At 41.0% G+C, this 25,596-nt stretch overlaps 2 protein-coding genes across 2 annotated transcripts in view; both read left to right on the top strand.

The window, feature by feature from the left end:
- Positions 1–25,596, top strand: part of kek5 (kekkon 5) — a 574,429-nt gene that overhangs the window by 55,195 nt on the left and 493,638 nt on the right. The gene's annotated exons all lie outside the window — the stretch shown is intronic.
- LOC135836453 (uncharacterized) lies at positions 13,607–17,981 on the top strand. Its single transcript, XM_065351299.1, has one exon. It carries the CDS (start codon positions 15,015–15,017, stop codon positions 16,881–16,883), a length of 1,869 nt encoding a protein of 622 aa, XP_065207371.1. The 5' UTR covers positions 13,607–15,014; the 3' UTR covers positions 16,884–17,981.

Here is a 25,596-nt window from a genome sequence, read left to right as displayed (position 1 = left end):
TCTTTCAACGCGGTGGTAGATAGGTCTCATTCATACTATTATTTTTTCTGCGACATCGCCATCTCCACTCGAAAAACCAATGATTGGAGTTTTTACGCTATATTTTCTCCTCTTCCATCCATCTTCGACGTTCATCGTATCGTCGTTTGAAATGATGTCATATTGTTGTATTGTGGGTCGTTACTAGTTTCCATTCTTTCAAAGCCGATCAAAATTGGCGATTTTCTTTTTCATGAATTATTAAATAGATATATACAGTTGACGTCGAGTAGTCCGAATATTTTTTGTCCCACGGTATATAAATTGTTTGCGCGGAATAAAAATATAAAGAGATTATAAGGGAGAAAAAATAATGAAAGATTAACTCATCGTTCATTCGGTTTTGTTCTGTAGCTCGTCGTTTATCGTCATTAGAATTTCTCAAGGATGTTTAACGCCGCCGTTCTGCCATCGTCGTTAGGCCGATTTTTTCGTTTCGTTTTTTCAATTGAATTTCCATTATGAAAAATTTATGAGAGACAGATTTCACTCGCCTAAATGTCTCGTGGAAAATGTGAAAGATTGATAGGAGGGGGGGGGGTGGTCTTTCAGTTGGTTTCCAGCGCTGTCTATTGAGTTTTTACCTGGAATTGAGAAACACCACGAAGTCGTCGTGTTTATGTCTCCTCCTCCCCCCCTCCCGTAGAGTTCAAATTAAACTTATCTGTGGTATTCTGGAACTCGAATATTGCCTCTTCAAGCATTAGATATGCAATAGATTGAACAATGAATTATGCACTGAAAAAAAAAGTCCTGCTTGAATCTTTTGATTTTGCTCTCGAATCAAACTTTCTACGCGCGACGTATTTTGTTTTTTTTTCCAAATAGGTAACTTTTTGTGGTTCATGAATAAGCATGTAAGATGCAAATTTCGCACATGCACAATATTAAAAGAGTTAGCGAGTATTATATTGTGGTGAAATACTAAGGTAACTTTACTCCTTGAAATCTCGCAATGCGAAAACTTAGCTACAGTTGTGTAGTTTGAATTGCAGCACGACTCGACTGAAGGAGTCAGATTGCTGCTGGAACACACGCTATATGTAATTAGTATCATTAATATTTCCCTGTTAGAGAAGTTTCTTCTTCTTCATCAGCGACTCATTTTTTACCATTGAAATGATAAATTTTACGATATTCAATGGAAGTTTTTTCGGTCTTTTTTTTTCTGTTTTTCAAAAAAAAGTGCCAAGCTTAAGATTGAAAAATTTATTTACACGGTTTCGCCAACCTAATGGATTGTTTGTAAGCACTTAAATTAATTAAACGAGCGAAATAAATTGATGGTTTCATGGGAGAATAATTGAATTGTAATTAATAGCTCCGTGTTATAAATTTGTAGTGTAATTTGCATCTTTGGAAAATTGAAAGATTCTAGTACCTATAATTCGAACGACAGTTATATTTTTACGAAAGTTTTTCCAATACGAAGATACCCTGGCTGCGATTGCTGTCGATTGAAAATTAATAGAATTTTTATCATAGCTTATATCCGCGCGCGAAAAACACGATTATTCGATTAATAAAATAAATCGAACCGTGTATAAGAAATCAAACGAACGAATTAACTAAATTATTAGGTAGGTACGTAATAATCGAGCGAAATATTTAATTAAAAAATATAGGTACTTACGACTTGAGATTCAACTCGGGTGATTTTTTTATTTTATTCCGAAAACGATTCCTCGAGGCGATATTTTTTCCAAGTTTGATTCTTTCTTCCAACTTACGAATGCCAAACTAGTGTAATATATGCCTATGTCTACACTGCCTACAGTACAATTAGGAGTTTCTCCATGTGGTAACACTGCGTTGTCCTACTCGGAGCTGCACCCTAGACGCAGCTACGAGCGTGTGGAACGGCGTAGTTGTGTTTCGTCTGGCCAGGGAGATGCTTCTATCACGGAGAATTTATACTTGCTTTAAGGTTCGCGATAATTTATACTTGTTATAATTTATACTTGCCGAGAATAATCTATACTTGCAATCGATGTGAATTTATACTTGCTTTGTTAATTTATACTTGCTAAACGTCCGTAAGGACACTCTTTTCGGGTTAAATATACTAATTTCGTATGATGTTCGTGTATTTAATCCATTCTGTGGAATATAATTAGACACCGCCACCCTGCTGAGCTAGCCAGGTAAGTTATTTCACTTTAGTGGTATTTCATGTTTATCCCTCATGAAGTAGTTAGGTTTTACCCTACGATAGCAGGCACTAGAGCTATTATATTCTCACATTGGCGCCCAATAATTACGAAGAGTACAGGTTACCTGACATAGCCTCAGCATCTGTACTCAAATTTCTGTTCAAGTTGAAATTTCAGACCAATTGCGTTTGAAATTGAGACAAGAACAGAGATTTCCCACTGAAAAAACCATTTGCGTTTACTCCTTCGTAAGAGTAAGAATAGGAAAATTAGGTTTCAAATTTAGTTTTTCTCCAGTGTGAGTGCTAGTACCATTTGCGTATTGGCATTTATAGCAGTAAAATATTTGTATAATGACGTATAAATATTTTATTTCAACTCAATTCAGTTCAATTGCAACTTGAAACGAGTCAATTTTTGTCTTACGTAACTGTCACTTAGATTGCATCAGCCGCCTACGTGACCAGTTACACGTGGTACAGACAGCCTAGGCCTAAAACCTCCGCTCCCCCTGCCACCGCCCAAGACGCAAAATCACAATACCTATTGCGTATTGACGATTTTGGACTCAAAAAAGTTCAATTTGCAACCAAAAAGAGTCCAAAATTACCCCCAAAACTGCCACGTGGAGCACATTTGCGGCCTACGTGACAGTTACCTCGTGGTACAGATAGGTAGCGACCCCCGCTCCCCCTGTAGCCACAGTTCGCGCAAAATATTAGTATCAATCGCATATTAATATTTTCAAACCCAAAAAGTGTCTTTTTCTACTGAAAAAGAGCTTTTTCTTTCTTCAGAAACAGCCACGTGGTGCACATTTGCGGCCTACGTGACTGTTCCCTCGTGGTACAGTTAAGTGGCTCCTATCATCCCCCTGTTACCACCCAATAGGTTAAATATTAATACTATTTGCGTGTTAATATTTACGAATTCAAAAAGGTTCATTTTTGCAACCTGAAAGAGTTTGTTTTTTCTTCAAAAATAGCCACTTAGACCTATTTGCGGCCTAGGTGACTATTCCCACGTGGTGTACAGTAGGTTCGACCCCCTCGTTCCCCCTGTCACCACCCAACACGCGAATATTGGTATTATTTTCATACCAGTATTTTCGAAAATTCAATCAGGCTATTTTACAGCTTGATTTGAATTAATTTTACCATATTTTGTAACTGCCACATAGATTGCATCAGCCACCTATATGACAGCCAACACGTGGTGCCAAGTTAGTAGCCTATCACGCCACTTTCCCAATCACCACCCCAGCCCCAAAATATCAAATTCGATTGCATTTTGATATTTTCGATTTTGAAACAGCTCACTTGCAACTGTTTTCAAAATTCCAAATTTTTTCCCCCAAAAATAGCCACGTAAGCACATGTGCGGCCTACGTGACTATTACCACGTGGTGCAGATTAGCCTAAATACCCCCGCTTCCCCTGCCACCACCCAGTACAGAAAATATTGTTTCAATTGCAAATAACTATTTTCAATTTATTTTAGTTCATTTGCAACTGAAAAACGAGTAGTTTTTTGCCTATAAAAATCACCACGTAGGTATATTTGCGGCCTACGTGACCTTCAACACGTTGTGTAGAGTAGCCAATCCCCCCGCTACCCCTGTCACACCCTTGAAACGTCCGTTAAGGTAGAAAACGCGCCATTTTCGTTGCTAGGCTCGTCACACCACGTAGCAAGCAGTGAAAAAACGCGCCAACGGACAGTGGTTACCCCCCTGCCTTCACCCGATCACGGTGCGGCTCGGATCACGCCACGTTGCAAGCAGAGAAGCGCGCGCCGACCGTTATTGGCTCGGATCACGCCATTTCGTTGCTGCTGCAGCTGCGTCCTACCTTCCGACGCATTATCTAGTCGTTTCTTGCCGCGGCAGTTGTTCTCTACACCTCGTGTGCATTTTATTCTCTCGTTTTTCGCGCCTCCTTATACCAGCTAATTTGTACCAGGTATTTCTATATATTTAGTAGTTATTGCCTTTGTATGCTTTTAATTTACGTGCATATTTTCGCTCTGCTATTTATTTGCTTTTAAATTTTGTGCATTTTTCCGCTTGTTTTTCTTGTGATTATTTTCGACATGCCCGTTCAGACCAGAAATAGTACAGGTGCTAGACCTAGATTTGTCCATTGTCTCTGTGTTCTCGCTAGGCATAAGAAAACATGTCCCAATTATAGGAAAAAGCAGGAATCGGACATCGATCTACATGGCGATCAAGATGTATCCGACCCCCCTGCCCAACAGGCTGAAATTGCGCCTAATTCAAGCCCTTTCTCTTTTACGTCACTTTTCGAAAGTAGGAATAATTCCCCCATTTCTCCTCAGGAATCTGACGCGGATGGAGAGGACTCAGAGGAAGTTGATGACGACGCCTCTGATTCCAGCCACATTGCCATACCCTCTGACCCCCCTCCCCCTCCACCTAAGTCGAATGCGATTTCCCAGTCGGATGATGCGTCAGACCAGCAAATTCAGCGTCAACAAGGTCTAATTACGGACACTTCTGATCTGAAATTGCAAATCCCCGAAAACGTGGACCCAAATGATCCTCTTATTGGATTATTTAGGGACACGTGGTCAATGCACGCTCAAACGATTAAGGAAATTCGCACAGGCCAGGCTGTACATGATAAGTACATCCAAAACCTCGAACAGGATAAGGAAAAGGTTGCCAAGGTGTTAAATGACAATACCAAGGTGATCAAGTCAGTCGCCAAAAAGTTCAAACTTTTCGAACGAAAGTGTGGTGACTGGGCTGACAACCTTACCAAGACGGCTGAAGAACACGCCGCGACCTCTGCGGACGTCGCTGCGGAAGCTCGCGCATTAGCGGCGAGCACCGCAGACGAATTTCGCAGAGATAGGGAAGAACGGAATGCTAAAATGGACAGGCATGTTGCGGCTTGTCAGGTTTTAGCTACCGAACTTGCAAAAGTGAAAAAGACCCATTTTGGCGGTTCTCACGATTGCAACAATGCCGGTAGCGCATTCAAGTCTAAAACCCTGCCCATGGATGCCAACTCCCTAAAAAGTGCCGGTATTTTTTACGATGAGTCCCAGAAATTTTTCCCACACGAGTTTGTCTCTCAAATTGAACAATACTTTGAAAACACGAATATTGTCGAATCGCACAAGATTTTCGCGTTCAAAGGTGTTGTCAAAGCGAAAGACGCTCAAACCTGGAAGAATAAAGTAGAGAATGTACGTTCCTACGATATTCTTATCCAGAAATTTTTCGATTTCTACTGGGACAAAGCTCATCAAAATGCCGCACTGAAAGAATGCGAATTACGCTTCATTTCCCCCCCTGGTCCCAAAGAGATGGCTGACGAGATGATTCGTTGGGCTAACACGCTGATGAAGCGTAAGTACGCCATCGAAGATCAAATCGTCGACCTTCTCACCAGTAAGGCTCCCTTAGAGTACAAGATGTATCTTAGGAAAGAGGGCCAGTCTATCGAAGAGCTAATTCGCAAGTTAGAATTTTTCGCCAACGATGACGTTGATCCGGAAAATGAGGTTCCCATTGTTTTCTCTGGCCCTGCTTACACCAAGACCAGATACCAGCAATTAGGCACCCCAGTGTGGAACAATGAAGGTTCGAAAGATATATTGCATCATTTGCACGCAAAATCTCAAGAACCCATTACCACAGAAGACCTGCAGAAACTTTTTAGGAGAATGTTAGGTGGGACAAAGGACAATGACGTCTTAATCACCCTAACACCCAAAAAGAAGTTCGGTAGCAACAAGAACATCGCTAATTATCCCAACCCAGGTCTTAATCCCAAGAAGCAATTAGCACTTCCTTCCACAGGTGCTAATGACGCACAGAAATCTCGCTCAGGCACCTCAAAATCGGCAAATGGCTCGAAATTTGAGAAACCTAGAGAGAAATTTGAACCCAAAACTCCGTCACACCCCCCACCAATTCCAATCCCAGTCTCTTTCATATTCCATAAAGACGGTTTAGAGCCGATTTATGACCCTGAGCCCGATTGCAGCTCATTGTCAGAAGAATCAGACTCGGAGGAAAACCCTCCAACCACCTCCAATCAATCTGAAGAGAAGCCAAGTGACGGTGACTCGACGGAAAACCAATAAAACTAGACTCGATAGGGGCACCGTCTAGTTGCGATTCCCCCTTAGCCCCTGACCGTACTATTTTCTCTGAACTCATATGGGTAGGTGACAGTTTAGCTCACTACCTATATAGAGGAGATAGAGATTTTCCTGCCCAATTACCACCCTACCTACGTGACCAAATCAGCCTCCCACGTCTATATAGTGCCATAGAAGAGTCCAAATTCCCACATGGCGGAAACTTCATTCTTTCTATGTGCCAGGCTGAGCTTAATTACAGCACACGCCCATACACGATCATTGAGCAGGATTTCTTCAAAGTCTTATACCTTCTCTTTAAAAAGGGAGCAGAATTCATCATACTGATGTTTCCGGTAGTGAAACCTCGTATTTTGGAGCCCATCCCTGGCCGAAAGAAGGAAACCCCAGTCTATTTGAATCGATACAAATTCTACCGCAATCTATTTACGAAGGCGGCAGAAAACCCCAGAATTGCGATTCTTAGAGACCCAGCCCTCATTTTCATACACACCGAGTCCCCTAGCGACTCAGAAAGACCTCAGCCAAACTCTACCAAAAGAAGACAGGCCCCTTTATAGTCATCAAACGAGCTGGCCAGAATAGCTATCTACTGTCGCCAACTGACGGCACCACAGTAAATAGGATAGCTAATGTCCGCCAATTAACGCTCTTTTTGACTAAAGACAACCTAATCAAGATGAGATCCGACACTTGCTTGAAATCTTATCTCGACCCCCGCGATATCGAAGACAGAATTCGCGAATTTTTATTCGAATCGCAAGATGATCCCTCCGACCAGAGCGCTGATGAGAATGACGACGCAAATAACGCAATCGATCAGACTCAGAACGCTCCCCATCCCCAAGGTGTGGACTTGACCTATAACCAAGTCACCAAAGCTTCCCGAGCTGTCCATAAACAGCTGATGAATGAAGCCCGAGACCGCCGTGCGCAGTTAAGAGCAACATTCCGCGGTGACAATAACGTCAACGACATCCCTCTCCAAAATCAAGTCCAAGTTCAGGTTGAAATTCACCCGGAGCCAATTACGGCACCTTCAGCGCTGAATACCGACCTCGAACCAGGTTCTGCTAACTCAACAGGGGCAAGTGCTGCTGAAAGGTCCCCATTACGGTCCCAGACGCATTCACACATCCCTCAGAGTGCAGATTCTTCTCCACCCACCTCAGTTTCTCCAGAGACTAGCGAGGAGGTCATACCCCCTGAGCCACCTCCCAGAAAACGCGGTAGGCCGAGAACCCGATCGGTACCCGCGACAGGGGCAGATAGCGTCTCTGAGACCCCCCCTCTCGCAGGCCAATCATACATCAGTCCCATTGTTCCATTTTCAGACCTGCCCGAAATTCCTAATGCGATTCCATTGACGGAATTCTTTAAGAAGGTCAACGACAATATGGAAACCCTCAACTCCCCCGCTTCACTTCCCAAAAGACGTGGCAGACCTCCTAAAAATCCCCCCACGACACAGGTTCCCCCTTCAGTCAACCCTGTGCCATCCACTTCCAATCTTCAAACTCACAATCACGTGATTGAAGGTACCCCCACTCCGTCCACCTCGACAGGGGCAAATGTCATCTTCGACACTCCCCCAGACTCTGTCGAACTCCCCCGGAGTCCACAATCAGTCCGGTTGCGACTGAGGATAACATCCCTAAACCCCCACCGACTAAAGGACGCGGTAGATTGCCAACAACTACTCCCAAAGCACCAGTTCCCCCTCCAGCGAACCCAGTGCCCTCAACTAGTTTAGGCAACGATTTTCCCCCTCACTTCAATTTCGATGACGAGATTATCTTGGGAAACCAAGACCCCCGACCCTCGAAACGAACCCGGAGATCCACTCGCATTCTAGAACGCCAAATGCGGATAGGACCCCCTCCCAGTAGGCAGAAAATCACCCGTCTAAACGTCAACCAGATACTCCTGCAAGAAGATGAAGATGAAGAGTGCTTTTATGATCCATATTACGGATTAGAAGACTCAGATTCATCCTCAGAGTGGGAAAGTGATTCCGAATATGTTCTAAATAACGAGCATGATGAGGAAGAACTCCCCCCTCTCGATGACAGTGAGTACGAAAGCGACCCAGACTATGAATACGTAGTTCATATTCGACCTCTGTGCAGTGAGACTGAATCTGATAATGCTCAAGATCTCGAGTACGACTCAGAAACAGATTCCCACTCACACAGTTCAAGCAACTCTGAAACTAGCTCTATTTGCGAGTATAGTGAAGAAGAGCCACTTGGCGAACGCAGAACCATAGTACCTGGCGTTGAATCAGCTTTCGAACCCCTTATATTTTAGCAATAGTTTACAATTACGTGAACTACATGCTGAAACCCACTCCTCAATTTTGATTTTTGTTGCGAAAATTGCCAATTTACGGTAATTTTTACTTCAAAACCATCGAAAACCACTTCAAATCGCTTCAAAGGCCCTTTAACGGCTTTTGAAACGAGAGTTTTGGGTTAATTTTACTCAGAAAAACTCAATTTCATTTGCAGATTGAAATTTTCGCCGTAAAAAACCATCCAAAACACCCCACGCGCGATTCAATTCGAATTACCCGCTCAAAAAATTCGAATTTCAATTTACGGAATTTGAATTTCCCGCTAGAACGCTTGTTTCCGTTTTCCCACTAGCGATTCTATCGACCAACAAGCAAACTAAAACGACATTCGCTCGAAAAGTTTGTTTTCCCACGAAGTCTTGTCATTGCGATAACGCGAAGGCACGATTCTCTTTTCCCATTCCCAAAAACCATCCAGTTTTACTTCTTCACATCGATGAATTTTAGTAAACAATCCCAAAACACATTTTTGCCGATGACTGATAGCGTTCTGAAGCAACAAATGTCTCCGATGAATTTGCTTTAATTTTCGATGTAATTGGACATTCCACGTGTTAAATTTCCATCTTTAATGCGCGATTAGCCATTTCTTTTCATCGTACCGATTGCGTACTCGATCATTCTACTTTCCGGCAAGCCCAGTAGCGGTAGCTTTCAAAGGTAAGAAATGGCTCCCGATTTGTTACTTCAACCGTTCCTTTTAGCGACGCTGTCAATTTCGATCTACAATGAATACGAAACGTTACCGAATGGACAGCGCGTGTATCGAGTATCGATACAAAGAATCTTTACTAATTGGAATCTGGAATTGTGGATCAACGAATCGGTAATTGTGCAATTACTACAAGTAATAAACAACAACGAGTACTGGACTCAGGTAAGAATAATTATAATCACTCACACAATTAGTCCAATTACGGATGAAAGTGTTAGATAATTAATTCCCTGTGTTTCTGCTTACTGTGCTTACTTTCAGTACCCCGCCGAAGAGTGATTGCGCCGAAGAGTGATTGCGAAGAAGGACAATGACGTCTTTGTTAGCGCCGCTCTTGATCGACTCTACTTTGAGCAAAGAAGATGGCTCATACCAATTTTATTTTGTGTTCCTTTTCTACTTTTATTTCGATAACTAGAAGACTGTTTATGCTTTTATTTTGTTCCCCCCTGTAAATTTGTTCCCGCTAGTTGTATTTTGATTTATCTCAAAGTGTTTACCGAAGAGGCTGTTTAGATTAAGTTCTATTTTTCTACGTAGCGTTAGCTTTCTGTGTTCGTTTGCAATACAGTTCGTTATTCTTTTACTAACCATATGAATTGATTTGACTATTTGCGTCGAAAAAATTCACCACAGTTAGGCTCTTTACAGGTAAAGATGCAGTTACGATGACGTGAACGTATTTTCTCAGTTTTTAGATCAATCTACGGTGAAAAATTCTGACAAATAACGTTAGAATAAAGTAGCTACGGTAAACATATCATCATACAGGTAAACTAGCCACAGACAGGGTGAAATAAATAGACAAATTACGTTACTTTATTTCTTTCTCAAATAAATAAAGTTAGGCAAAAGTCAGTTAGCATTGATAATGACGTTGATACTAGCTAACAACCCAAAACAGTTCTTCGAAAGTTCAGCTCAACAGTTTATCAAGATAGCGATCCTGATCCACGGACAAATAACGTTCTACGATCGAGATTCAAACTCAAACCAAAATACTTATGATGACGTGAGTATTCAAGAACACTCCAGAGCCACTCATTCTCTCTTCTCAAATTGCCAATTACGGTAATGTATGCTGAGAAGTATGCGCAGGTAAGCCAGATAGTCGAAATAGTTCGTTTATTTCTCAAATTAAGCAATTTTCATTCAGAATTGTTTTTATTTTGCGAGAATGTAGTTGTCTACATTTTTCCAAAATAAAACAGTCATTCAGCAGCGAAAGATGAACCAAATTACGGTTCTATTTCATAGCTCGTTTTTCCCCTCCTTTCTATATTTCCTGATAGGTAAATGACTTTGATTTTACAAAATAAAATGACTAATTTTACTAATTACATCGAGAAGTGAGCCAAATGACGGTTCATTTCATCCACTTTAAAGCTCATTTGCAGCTTATGAACGAGCAACCGGAGGAATAGGCTAATTACAGTTTATCTCTACAGTGCTTGTTCGGTTTCATGAGTAAATTGAGCAAGCTGAGGAGTAAACTAAACTCGGTTTAGTCTTCCTCAAAGCAGCTCGGTTTTACTCGTGAAACAAACGCTTCTCCAACTGAAAGTTCAAAGTTTCTAATGTACAATTACGTTCAGAAGAAACTGGAAAGCTCAGTTTTCATCGAAGCAGAAAACAAGTAACGTTTTCAAATCACCATTATTTCTGTTTGGCAATAAATTTTCAATTACGAAAGTTCAAAGCTGAGCAGAAAGATAGGAAAGTTCCACAGGTAGGTTCAGTTGTGTAATTTTATTCATCTGCAATGAAATGTACACGCTCCTTCCCACAATCCCGCGAATTTTCTTATCAGACAAGTTGCACTTTCACGTGATTTCTAGTTATTTGAACCAATGTCGCGTCTAAATAACACGTTTTTGTGCTACTTTCTTTTTTCATCGTTTTTGAGCAAGGAGACCTTTTAGAATTTGTCCAACCACAGTCAATTACGACTGGGGCACGTTTTTCAAGAAAAACCCTCCCCTCCTTGAACCCAAAATCCCGAAAATTCCCAATTTCTGCAATCAGTTGAAATTTGAAATGCGACAATTTACGTTATGCATTCGAAAATCAACTGGGGCACTTAACGCCCGACAAATTCTATCAGGATACACCCCCCCCCCAATTTCGATATTGCATATGCCCCAAATATGTGTTATCGAACAAGAAAACGCATATTTTCTACAACAAAGGAGGTGTAGGCTGGTGGAATTTTTCAAACTATTTCCAAAATTTTACCTATTTTCCCCACAGTAAGGCTCTTTTACGGCTTTACCAACAAAATTTTCAGTGTAATGACACATTGAATACGAAAAGTTCGTCCTACTTCAAGGCAGATATCACGTAAACCCCCAATACTTTTATCCCAAAGTAGATAGGATGAATTCTCAGGTATCAGTTGCATACCGGAAAGCTCAACTTTAGAAGTTGTCAGAAACTTGTCTTGCCTCAAACTTCAATGTTACATATGCCCCAATATGTGTCGTCGAAGAAAACACGTATTCTATACCCAAAGATGAGACAAGTTTCCACCAAACTTCCCCTTCCCAATTTTAAAATCTGTTAGAGGTTTGTTTTGCCTCAAACTTTGATATTACATATGCCCCAATATGTGTTATCAAAGGAAACACATATTTCCCCCCCAAGAGGTGAGATGAACCTCTGATGGATGAATAATTTGGCAATTTCGAAATGACGATAACGTTTATTTTGAAAAAGCTGAACTTGCCATTTCATTTTTTCATTCACTCGATAAGACGATCATTCATTATCACGTATCAAGTCGAAGCATGCTCGAAAAATAGCTGAATAGTTCATTTGCAACTACGCAGTTGTTTGACGGTGCTTTGTCTACTCCAAACCAGTCGAGTGGTGAAAGATGATGAAATCTTTATACCAACGAAAGTAGTGATTCCCAAATTACGGGAATTTTTATTTTCCCAAAACTTAGCGAACCGTTAGCGTTTGCGAAGCTCCCAATGGTCAAATTACGACCAATCATTCGAAAGAGAGTCCAATGACGGACTCAACTTTCAAGCACAACTTTCACTGACGAGACATCGTGAGACAAATTACGTCTAACACGAGGTCTTGAAAGTAGAAAAGTTCCCTGCCAATTCCCTCTTTTTTCCCGCAAACTTTGATGACGACCTTTTCCCAATCCCTATTTAAAAAACCCAAGCCCTAAAAGGTGAGTCAGACAAAGTTTCGCGATCCAAAACCAGTAACTTTCAAACTTAACGTAAATATTTCTCACATTTCGCAATATTAGGAAACCCTACTACGCAGTACTCGTATTGCGATCCTCAGTCCTTGTCTTTTTCCTAGAAACCGGCTTGGCTGAACATGCCACTTGCGCATTTTAGCCGCCATCCTGGCACCGAGACATCTGCCTTTTGCGTATGATGTACGAGGTACGGGGTGGGAGGATTGCTGCGATAAGAAGTTGAACCGACGAGCGACTCAAGCCGGTTGCGCTTGCTTCATTTGTTATTTGTTCTCGCTCGAGTTATGTTCTCTCTTGAATATTCGCTAGTACTTTGTAATTCGCACCTCGTGTCGATTTTTCTTTTATTGACGTGTTTTCTCATTTTTGCTTTACTACAAGGCCCGTACGCCTTTTTCGCTTTTTGAAGTGATTGTTGCGAAATTAAGACTTTCTACATTTTCATTATTTCATTTTTTGTTCTCGTTTTTTATTTCTTAATTTTTCTGTGTAAGCCCGTTGGGCAATTCATTTTTATTTTTCGAATTCGCCCGATATCTTTAATTTTTCGTTTTTATTCGTTAAGTTGTTTGTTCCTGCTGAAACTGTAAGTACCACCGTTTATTTTTTGCTTTTCATTTTTAAATTCAAGTGTTAACGTAACGCGCTGAGGAGGCTCCCGACGCCGAATCAGTAATTGATTTTCAATAGTATATCGATTTTTTACGCATTTCTCGGTACTTTATAATTTATTCTTGCGAAAGAAACGTCTGACTTACCCCCCAACCCCCCCGTTTTTTGTTTGATTTTTCCAGATGGAAGAATTAACGGAATTTTTATGTGACGCCTGTAAGACTCCTCTCACGCAATATGGCCCGATCAAATTGCAAGAGGTAGAGGATGCGGCCGACGACGAGGAGGTAGAGGCCGAATCAGTCTACACTACGGGCTGTTGTCACCTCTACCACGGCTCGTGCGTTTTAAAGTTACTTTTCGAATCCCCCCACCGTAATCCTGAAGGCCTAAAAGAGTTTCGTTGTATTCATGATAATTGCGGTGAACCGAACCTTTTACTCCAACTTAGCCCCCTTGAAACCATCACATCGACCCGTCGTATCCCTAACAGGACAGAACATGACCGATTGCGTCATGATCTGGAAGCCACGACCGACCTCCTTGAAACGACCCGCGCTGAAGCTCGTACCCTCCGGCAGCAATTGAATGAAGCAGATAGGAACTATGGCGTCCTTACTGTGAAATTCGATGCTCTGAAGGGTAGGTACGACAGTCTATTAAAAATGAAGGCAGTTCAGGACTCAATGCCGTCCACGTCGTCTTCAACACCGTCCAAGTCTTCAGCCCCCGAGTCCAAGGTTCCTACCAAAACCCCCACGGCAAATAACGCCAAATCTTCAAGCACAGGACAAATTCCGTCCTTAATGTCAGTCGCCGTAAATCCCCCTTCAACCGATAATTCGCCCTCGCCCCCATCTCAAGCCAAAAAATCAAAATTCAATCCCACCGCGAACTGTCGGTTACAAAGTAATTCTCCGATGGCGAGAAATGCTAGTAACCAGCGAGCGGATCGAGATAGGAGCCCCCTTCGACCCCAAATCGGTTGGCGAGGAGCCAATGTGGCGGCGATTCACCAACAAGCGATTCCCGCCTTCAATCCCCAAAATATTCCCCAAAATCCGGTGCCCATAGACATCGGTGACGTCGAACCGGAAAATCCAGAAAATATCGAAGGCCCCGAAGCTGCCCAACGCGAACTGTGCGCTCCTAGCGCGCACAGTCGCAAGAAATTCAAGCAACGCTTCGGCGTTACCCCCGATATCCTGTACCCTTTTCATCCCCTTACGGCTTTTCCCCATTTTCTGACGGCTGCTGGTATTCGCAAACCCGATGGCGATTGCTCAGCAGTCTTATGCGCCTACGACATCTTCATGGTCGGTGACGGCCATGTAGCGAGTATGGCAAATTTCGCTGTGTTAGGAAAGTCGTTTGCACCATTCCTACACCCCGATTTCTACCGTCGAGACTGTTCGATTACGGACTTGATCGACGCCCTAATCAAACTCCCTTCCCTACCCCCCAAAATGATTGTGGCAATCGGCACCTTCGACATTTTTTAAACGGCTCAGTGGCAGCTCGTTTAACAATTCGTGGACCCGGTTGCTCCAGTATCTTCGTACTGCCCAAGTCCAAGAACTCTATATCATTCCCCCAATCGTTAAATCTCAAGACCCGATTGCGGCCAAGAATATTATCGACATTATCGATCGAGATTGGAAGGCCTATGGCGGCTTCCAAAAATTCCAATTGATTCCCGAAGTAGCGGTCAATTTCGAAGATTTGGAGCCCGAAACCGACCAATATGGCCCTTATTACTTCCCCCCCGATGTCTACCTTCATATGGTGAACCGCATCAGGGAGCAATTCATTCCCCAGATCGGTAAAGAGAACCGGACCCCCGACGGTAAGATTCCCTTCGAGCCAGAGATCGTCCTTCCACCTCCTCCTCGCAACCGATCCGATTCCACTTCATCGAGGATGTCGACAGAGAACGAAGAAAACTCGCAAGTTGAAGGACCGATTGCGTCCGGAACATCGAGCTCCAGCCTCTCCGCCGCCTCTTCGTCTTCCCTCAACGCCGCCGCACCTCCATTTCAACCGAAATCGACGATAACAGCAACGGCTCAATTGCAGCCGACCGCTTCGAACGTCTCAGTGCCCGCATCGAACGTCTCAACGCCCGCAGCAACGGCTCAATTGCAGCCGACCGCTTCGAACGTATCAGTGTCCGCATCAACGTCCGCACCGGCTCCCCAACCAACCTCCAACCCGACAATTCCACCGTCGAAGAAGCAATTCCAAGCTTTTAAAACAAAATCTTCGACGACGACAACGGATACGGTACCGGTGACCACTTTAGCGTTCCAACCGGTAACCGCTTCGACGACGGCGTCTACGAGCGCAGCACCTAATCCAGTTACAATTAGTTATGCGCAGCCACACACGGTGTTGATCCCGTACGACCCGCATTATCCTCCTCAGTACGTACAGGATCCAGTAACGGGCTTGTACGACGTCAAAGCGACCACCGTCCCGAATGCCGACTCTCCCGAATCGATGCAGGTCGACCCGCCGAATAAGCAGAGTCAACCAGCCGCCGTTCAACCGCAAGTTGCCGGAAAAACAACAGGCCAGTTCGACGACGCTGAAATGCCGCTCGCACCTCCCGAAAAGTCTTTGGCTGTCTCCACCTTCACGCAACTTGCCGACCGCGAAGCTCAACTTGCAGCTAAGCAACAGCAAGAGCAAGAACGTGAACGTGAACGCGACCGATTGCGTCGTGAAGAAATCGACCGCTCCGCCGCCCAGCAGCAAGAAGCCGATCGCGCCGAAGCTGCTCGCGCCGAGGCCGCTCGCGCCAAAGCTATCGCCGAAGACAATCAACGAATCCGCGCCGAAACCGCCAAGGCGCAGATGACCCTTCAAAAGAACGCTAAAAAAGCGGCAAGTGACGCCGCTAAAGCCCGCAAAGCAGTCGATGCTAAACTCGCCGAGCAGCAACGCCTCAAAACCCAAGACGAGGCAGATTTTGCAAATTACGCAAAAGAAACCGAGTCCTACGCTCCAGAGGTCCAATCCAAAATGACCTACGCCGGTATTGTTCAGCATGCTGTCGGTAGCACAGCAGAGCAACAGCCCATCGGTCAACTCGTCAAATCGGATACCCCCCGCGTCGAAACCCCGGCGAATCAGCAATTCTACCAAGACCTCGACGCAGCGACCCAGAATAACGACGAGAAATCAACGCGACGACCCGCTAGCGGTACTTCTCGCGGAACTTCTCGCAGTTCCTCGGCAAGCTCGTCTCGCAGCCTGCCAGGAGCCAACAAGAAGCCCAAACCGCCTCCCAAAATCCCGACTTACGGGAAGAAGAAGTCCAAAGTTTCCATTGGCGGAACTACGCAATCTTCTTCTACCAGCCAACTTCCCACGGTAGCGGATTCTGTCCAGAATCGAATCTCCACCCCGCTTACCGACGAAGTCGATATGCTCTTCACTCCTGATCGGACAGTGACGTACGTTCAGGGGAACCGAGCACTCGATGTTCAGCTGAACACTGACGAAATTTTGGATTCGTCCAATTGGCGACAAATCCTCAACGGTGCTCAGGTCCAAATTCCCCAAGTTGACATCCCAGGTCAAGAAGAGTCCCTCCCCGAAGACCTCAAGGATGTCGAGCCGATCAAGGAAGTTGATAAATCTGCCTAATTGCGGTAGATTGTCTCCAACCTAACAATATTTTTTCGTCCCACGTCGATTGCACGTTGATCCCATAAAACGATCCAGTGGCGATCGTACCTAAGTTTTCGAAAATTTTTTCTTCAAACCATTCGTGTTCTTCCCCTAACAAATCACGTTGTTTCCCACAGATCACGAATTCAATGGATGTCCCCTACAAAATCCTGAAACTGGAAGAAATTTCAGATTTTAGCCTCGAGATGGAAGATTACATCGAAATCCATCCAAACCAATTCATCCATTTTCACCAGATAATATATACCGTTCAAGGAATGATTGAAATATTCATTCTCCTTGCAATGGTACTATTCATCTACGGTCGATTCTACCAATTTTACCTCCATCATTATATTCGAACTCGAATGTTGGCAGAATCGATCATTCACCTTTACTTCACCAAGTAAATGCCATTTCCCATCAAGCCTACCCAATTGCGGTAGAAAACATCCCACTCCTTAAAAGCTTCACACCCTTTATGCCCTGTTTCGCGGCAAAATCCAGAATACAATCATGTATTCCAGGGATTTCACCCTCCATAATGCAACGAGGAGATCCCAGTGATTGACATCTATGACATACCAATGGCGTATAAAATAGAATCATACACACCCCCAACCCCTTTATCATCAAAGCATTTCACTACAAATTACGTAGAAAAGAAATGTGAAAATTCAAGTATGACAGTAGCTCATGAATTGAATGACCCTAAGTTTGAATATTGTCGATTGCACAATTATTCAAACACGATTAAGTGTTTCGGATTCGTATCATTTTGCATGCGGTCAACACGGTTGTTTTTGTTAGTTACACAAAAAACATTTTTTTTTTTTTATTTTATTATCAACCTGTTTATTTGTACTTTAATTCACTTAATCGTAAACTAGCAATTAGAATACATTCAATACGTAAGAAACCCCAAATTATTTTTTTTTTTTTTGTTTTTTGTAAAAAATTGTAATAATGGTAACATCTCACGGTTTATTTGCTTCATTGCTCATGTAAAATTTTTTTTTTTTTTATTATTTTACTCAAAAAATCTGTTCTTATGTTAAAATTCAGGGCACTTCATTCAAGACATTTGTAAATTTTTTTTTTTTTTTATCTCTATCGAAATCAAAATTAAGCAACTCTGTGTAGGCACTCGTCATGCTAATTTTTGTTTTTTCTCCTTCTGTCGACGACACTTATTATATTTTCTTTTCTTTTCATTTGTCTTTATATTTTTCTTTTGTTTTTTGTTTCCTTTCCTGTATTTGCATTTTATTTTTAAGTATGTTTATTAAAAAATTGATGATGATAATATCCTAGTAATGTAGTGTGTGTATGTATATTTAGGCATCCTTATATATTTTTTTTTTTGCTGTTTATTTCTCATTATTTTTCTAAACTGGAACGTTACTTGTCTGTAAATAGTATGTGTCCCCCCCTCTATGCATTTCCCCTTATATTCATGTTTTCTCTGTAATGAGCTTGATGCCAATGTTTATGTTTAGCTTTAAATTAATTTTTCTCGCTGCAATATGTATATTGTGAGCCCAAGTTGCTCACTTCCTTTTTATACTCCATTTTTTCTTTTTGTTTATGTTATCACGCTTATTCTTCTTTTGTTATTATTTAATCCAATGATTTATTTATATATTTTTTTTTTTTTTATATATAAAAAATATCACATTTTGAAATGAAAACAGTCAACAAATGCCGAAAAAATTGAAATACTAAACCTCGCGAAAAACGCGACTTGAACAACACCAGCGATAAAATCACGATTTATTTTAAGTTTTATTTTTAAGTTGTACTATTGTCGTACTCGAAGCCGATTGCGCTTTCCCACAAGCATTTACTCCATTGTCGTAAATTTCCTCCCCAATCCGAAAAGACATTCACGTCTTTACGGACACTATAATTTCGCTGTTTTCGCTGAAATTGGCTGTTTGCGCCACCGTTTAATTAGGGAAATTAACACAGTCGCAAGCATAACGTCTCTTCTGTCTGGGCGAAAACACACACTCTAATCTAAACCGATTGCGTTTAAGAGTGCGCTCCTTTTTGGGATAATTACGTCTCAAAAAGAGCAAACTATGGCGTTCCACACCCCTCCCTTCATGAGTGGTCCGTTTGCGATCAAGATGCGGTGTTACCAAAACTCCACCTTCTTGATCATGTCTCGTGTTCTTTGGCACGCGTCCGTGGTGTTGTGTGGTTATTGGTTAGTGCGTTGGTTACTTGACATCTTCGGATGCCAGTAACTGATGGCTAGCTGGTGCCACATGGCGCTGCGGATAGCACCAAATTAACACAAATCTAAATTTATCACCTTTTTGCTTATTCCGTGCATTCTCGATCGCAGAAAGTACGGAGGGGCAGAAGTGTGTCCAAATTGTACTGACAGTTAGGCACAGCACATATGGTAGATATATTACTTTTTTCCGTGCTTGTCTCCGATGTCAATGGCACATCACAGCTAACCGCGGAGGGGCATATGTAATATATGCCTATGTCTACACTGCCTACAATACAATTAGGAGTTTCTCCATGTGGTAACACTGCGTTGTCCTACTCGGAGCTGCACCCTAGACGCAGCTACGAGCGTGTGGAACGGCGTAGTTGTGTTTCGTCTGGCCAGGGAGATGCTTCTATCACGGAGAATTTATACTTGCTTTAAGGTTCGCGATAATTTATACTTGTTATAATTTATACTTGCCGAGAATAATCTATACTTGCAATCGATGTGAATTTATACTTGCTTTGTTAATTTATACTTGCTAAACGTCCGTAAGGACACTCTTTTCGGGTTAAATATACTAATTTCGTGTGATGTTCGTGTATTTAATCCATTCTGTGGAATATAATTAGACACCGCCACCCTGCTGAGCTAGCCAGGTAAGTTATTTCACTTTAGTGGTATTTCATGTTTATCCCTCATGAAGTAGTTAGGTTTTACCCTACGATAGCAGGCACTAGAGCTATTATATTCTCACACTAGTAACTTAGAAGTAAGAATAGTTGCATATTCCGCATTAAAAACTCGCTTCCACTTGGCTTTTTTTTCTTAGAAGTAAACGAGTGTAAGAGAAAAAGCGAAGTGGGGAGGAAATCTTTCTTAAAGAGAGGTTTTTTTTCGGTACGGAATACGAAAAGTCGAAAGAAAAACTCATCGGTGTTCTTGTATATAAGTATAGTACGTATATTAACGTTGAGACGAAAATTTCGGTTTAAACCGCACTGCTTTTTTGGCTAAATGGTTGAACGGTGGAAATCTTCGGATTTCATTCAAGCATGCAGATGAAGAACTGTGCTTTCGTACATTAATAATTTTAAAAGCATTTTATATTTTTCCTCGCCATTAGCCTCGTGGAATATCGTTTACATTCGAATACGAGAAAAACGACAAAATTCAGTTTTCGGATTATAACTTTTTTTCTCCTCTTCTTCTTCTTCTTCTTCTTGTCGACATCGTTCGTTCTCGCTGTCGTCGTCTGATTCCATTTTTTAAAAAGTTGTATTGAAGGGGTTCGCTGTTTAGATGTACGAGTATTTTGAACTTGTGTTGGAAATATACGTGGTACGTATCTAATGCTGAGTTGAGGAGGTTTGAGAATGTTTTCATTAAAATGCGATGGTTCGACTCGACTCAGACGTGATGTGGTTTTTATGCTCAATTGCTCATGCCTCGAGTTAGTGTATGGATTTTTCTGTACATTTATTGAGGTTGGTTTTTGGAGCTGTGCCTTCGACGGTGTGAGATTAGTGATTCGTTTCAAGTAATTTCAACTACTTATGTAGATCTTTTAAGAACTTTGGCCGGTAGAAATCAAGAGATGATGAGTAGGTAAACAAATTCTGATTTTAAATTCTGTAAAAAGCTCATCTAAAAATGAAAAAAAAAAATTACTTACTGAATTTTTGCATAAACCCAATAACCCTATACGACCTGTTATCTCGTTCGTAGGCACGCCATTATACAACCTAGCCAAGTTTTTCGTTCGATATATGAATGAAAATATTACCTTTTATTCTAAACATCAAATTAAGAACACAAGCGAACTGATTCATGAATTATCCAACACCGTATTTCCGGACAACGTTATTCTAGTCAGCTTCGACATCACAGCTCTGTATACCAGCATCCCATTAAAAGAATGCGCCGAAATAGTCGAGCAACACATCTTATCATCGGATATTTTGGCATTACAAAAAACTGAGCTTATTTGCCTCATGTACCTACTGTTCTACTCAAACTATTGTCAATTTCGGGAAGAATTTTTTAAATTTGATAATGGCTTTCAAATGGGCAGTCCTATCGCCCCAAAAATGGCTGAAATGTTCATGGCACATGTAGAAGGTCTAATTTTCGCGACTTGTCCTTTGGCTAAAAATGTAACTCGTTGGTTTCGATATGTGGATGACGTTTTCTGTGCATGGAATGGTGACGAACGATTATTGAATGATTTTCTGACGCAAATCAACAGCATTTTTCCGTCAATCAAATTCACAATGGAAATAGGTGGGAAAACTCTGAACTTTTTAGACCTATCGATTTCCTTACATGAAAATCAATGCAGATTTGATGTTTATCGAAAACCTACCTACACGGACATCTTAATTCACAGTACTTCAGCCCATCACCACTCCCATCAAACCTCTGGTATCCAGTATATGATGCACCGTCTGTTAAATACCCCCTTCTCCTCAACCAAGGCCTACAAAAAAGAGCTCAACACCATCATCCACATCGCTCAAAATAATGGATACCCTAAAAAGCTGGTCTTTAAATTACTTAATCGTATACGGTTCAAAAAATTACTCAACAACAACACTACGTTGATCAACACAGTACACCAGGATAAGAAAAAGTTCAAAAAATTCAATTTCCATGTATCTTCAACCTTAAAGTTGGTCCAGGTGTTCAAAAGTAGCGACAAAAGTGACACTCAAATTGCCTACTCATCAACGAATTCGCTGGGAACACTGCTTTGCAACGCCAGAGACAAAATTCCAAAAATGGAAAAAAGTGGCGTTTATCGATTGTCTTGCAATAACTGCTCTGCAACTTACATAGGCCAAACTGGGAGAAGTTTTACAATAAGGATAAAAGAACACATCTCAGCTTGGAAAAACAAACATCTTGGGAGAAGTAATTTTGCGGACCATTTAATAAACTCAGGCCATGACTTTATACCTGACTCAGGCATAGCGATACTGCATACATCCGAAAAAGGTCATCGACTCAACACCCTCGAACTATTGGAAATAAAACGCCATGAAAATTCAACACAATTCAACATGGTCAATGATATTTCACCGAACAGCATTATCGATTCTCTGCTTTCTATGTTAAATCAACCCCTACCCAGCCTACCTCGATCATAATTTACGTCGCATTTTCGTCTTGTTCTTGTTATCGCCCCCCCCTCCCTTAGATAATTTTTTAACGCATCTACACATCTTCTACAATGTATCTCGCAGTTTTCATCTCATTCGTGATTGATAATGGTCGCTACGACGACCGAAACGCGTCTCATTTTAATGTATTTGTAATTTTAATTTTTCGTGAATAATAAAAGTGTTCGTGTTGTAAAAGGTGAAATTAATTGATTATAAAATGTGCGAAAAAGGAGAAAAACACTACATTCAAATTCAACTGAAGTGAATAATTTACTCACTTTTCTATTTACTTACATATTTCGGCTACTCATCACTGAATACTTGATTTCCAAATTTCAGCAAAATTAAAGAATTTTTACCTACGACTCCAAAAATGTAGCTTTTCTGATTTTTTGTAATTTAGGTAGGGCTTACCTATAAAATTTTTCAAGTTCGATTTTCTCGAAATTTACATTTCTTTTACCATAAAATGTATTTATGGCAATAATTCAGTGCCCAGTTGAGCTAGACTCGATTTATTATCGTAGGGATTCGAGGGAGGATATTAACCTTCACTCGAAACCGTGCTCCAAAAAGTCAAAATTGAAGTCTCCTGAAGAAAGGTACGAGTAAAATAGGTGAAGTGCCCCTGTCCTCAGATTTTTGAAATTTTGATTGAACGTTGTTGGGCACCTCCTAAAAAAATTGTCAGCCCAAAAATTTTTCACCATCCCACCCCTCTCCCTTATTAACAATGATGAAAAAATGCATTTTCGGGAAAAATATTGCACTTCAACGAGTTTTAATGAATAAAAAATGTTCATTTTACTCAAAATATGTGCAGGAAGCATGAGTCTATCCGTATGAATTTTTTCTAAATTTTTTGTATGTGGGGGGGGGGGGGGATATTGGCCAATGAAAACTTGGAACCGCCGCCATATCTAAGAACCTAATAATTTAAGCTCACGATAGTACTACCTATTTTTGGAGATTTTTTTCAAATTTTTGTGATGAAGTTATGAAATTTTGCACGTGAACCTTAAAAAACTGTAGAGAATGCAACAATTCCCCAAAAAGCTCATTTTGGGTCCATGGGCATCTCCCTACCCAATTTTGGGTCTGAAAAAGGTTGACAATATGGGTATCGTTTTCATATGAATCGATCCCCCTGAACACGAATATGAAGTTGAATTTACGGGTAGACCCTTTCAAGAGCCCCATTCGGGGGTAGATTGCTCTAAAATTGAGTTTTTCGCTTGAAAAGTTTTATTCTGGCGCTATTCATCGGTGGGACAGCTATATTTACAAGTAATTATCTTAATCTCCTTGATCACTGTCGACTAACTCGTGAATATTTCCATCCTCATCTTCATTGCTGTCTTTATAGTGACTGCCTTAACGTCATTAAATTCCTGATCAGAGAGATTCTGCAGCATAACTGCAGGCTGGTCGGAGAATTTTGTCTAGAAACTTACCATGTGCTAAGAAGTAGGCAATTGCTGCAATATTTGAACAGCAACCAAATAGTTCGATTATATCATTTGCATAATTGCAGCAGTATTTTTCAATTGCAAACAACTGCATGCTATTAGGTTTATAATGAATATATAGCATTTATATCTGCGCGAATCAATGTGCGGATTTTTCTTCAAGTGTGGTTTTTAGGACAGAGTTAAAATGTTCTAACGCACAGCAATGAGGCAGTCGAATATTTTTCTACATCTTGTGATATGTGTCAACATAAGAAGAGGGGGAGAGGAGGAGAGGGAGTTGTATGGTTCTCTTCACCAGGGCCATAGATCGACCTTGATCAAGGAAGTTGCAAGTAGAACATTTTTCCCTAGAAAAACTCAATTTTAGGGAAATACACCCTCAAATGGAGCCCTCAGAAGGGTCCAACTGTAAATTCAACTTCAGAAGTTCATCACGAGTATAATTTTTTTTTTGCAGTGCTATGACACAAAAAAACACATTTTAAAGAGTTTTCAAGTTTTTGAAGATGACCCACCTGGAGAAAAATTTAAAAAAATTTCGTGTGCTTGAATTAGGTTGTTAATGCTGTTTTAAACCAGTTCTTGTATGTATTTAATTTTGAAAAAAAGAGCTTGAATTGGATTTGGAGATACGGCGTTTTCAAGTTTTTAGATTTGCCCTGATGTGCCTTCTTTAAAAAATGATGTTTCTTGTTTTTCAAAAAATCACTTTGGCTCAGGCTTTTCAGATGAATGATTTTTGAAGAAATTAAAAAATTTTCAAATTATCCCAAAAGGGTTTTAAAACCCTTACCAACGAATTCCAAAAAATACCTTCAGTTTGAAAATTACCTGCAATCAGCATAAAAAAAGAAAAAATATATCAAAATATTGTTAATTTAAACTTGAAAATATTCAAACTGGTGATGTAATTTCATGACGCGCACTAAAATTCATCTCCTTGTTGTCAGTATTTTCATTAGAAATTCTAAGTGTGCCTCGTAATGATAAATATAACCAGACTGTATGAAATTTTAATGGAATCATGAAAGAACACCTACGAATGGGAAAATTTATCGAGGTCGTAAAATTTTCTCAACTCATTTTCACACACGTCGATGGCAACATGTTATACGCCCTGATGCTAAAAACACGGTAACTCGATATACCTACTTAGTCCTACACGTTCAAATTTTTAAAAGGCCTTTCCGAAAAGAAAAAAAAAAGAAAATGTATCTACCTATAAATTCAAATATTCGTGGTGGTATATGCGTCAGTTATACGTATGCAAATCTTTAATGCGGATTAAATTACGACTGTTGTGTCGAGTAAAAAGTACCTACCTCAGACTACGAGTAACTACATATATTTGCAGCGTATTTTTAAAAAGAGAACTTTATATAAGAAATAAGGGGACCGCGACTATAGCCGAATTATGGAAGAAACTCCGAGTAACGATATAACAGACCGGAAAATCGGCGAAAATTCGCGTTGTTGGCAAACTCGCTGTAATAAATTCCGAATAAATAAAAAAAAACACACACACTAGTCAAAAAAAATCAGCCGAGTAATTTTTCATCAAGTTTCACGATACAGTTACTGTATGGGGAATGTTACACAACAGTTTGGAAATTTCACAAACAATTTTCCTAAAGGTGTTTTGAAACTTATCGTACGAGTAGATGTGCATTCACGTCTGAGTCTGAGTCTAAGTCGCCGGAAAATCTAGCCTACGATAAAGTGAATTTCATGTACTGCTGCTACTCCTTTGAATTTCATGATACTCGTATGGACCTCATTTCCATTCAGACGAAGTTTTTTGGGAATGGTTATGCTAAGAGATATGG

The sequence above is a fragment of the Planococcus citri genome, chromosome 2 (genome assembly GCF_950023065.1).
Source record: "Planococcus citri chromosome 2, ihPlaCitr1.1, whole genome shotgun sequence".
Lineage (NCBI taxonomy): Eukaryota > Metazoa > Arthropoda > Insecta > Hemiptera > Pseudococcidae > Planococcus > Planococcus citri.
Note: the sequence above shows the minus strand (reverse complement) of the source record. Positions and strands in the feature narration are given on the sequence as shown.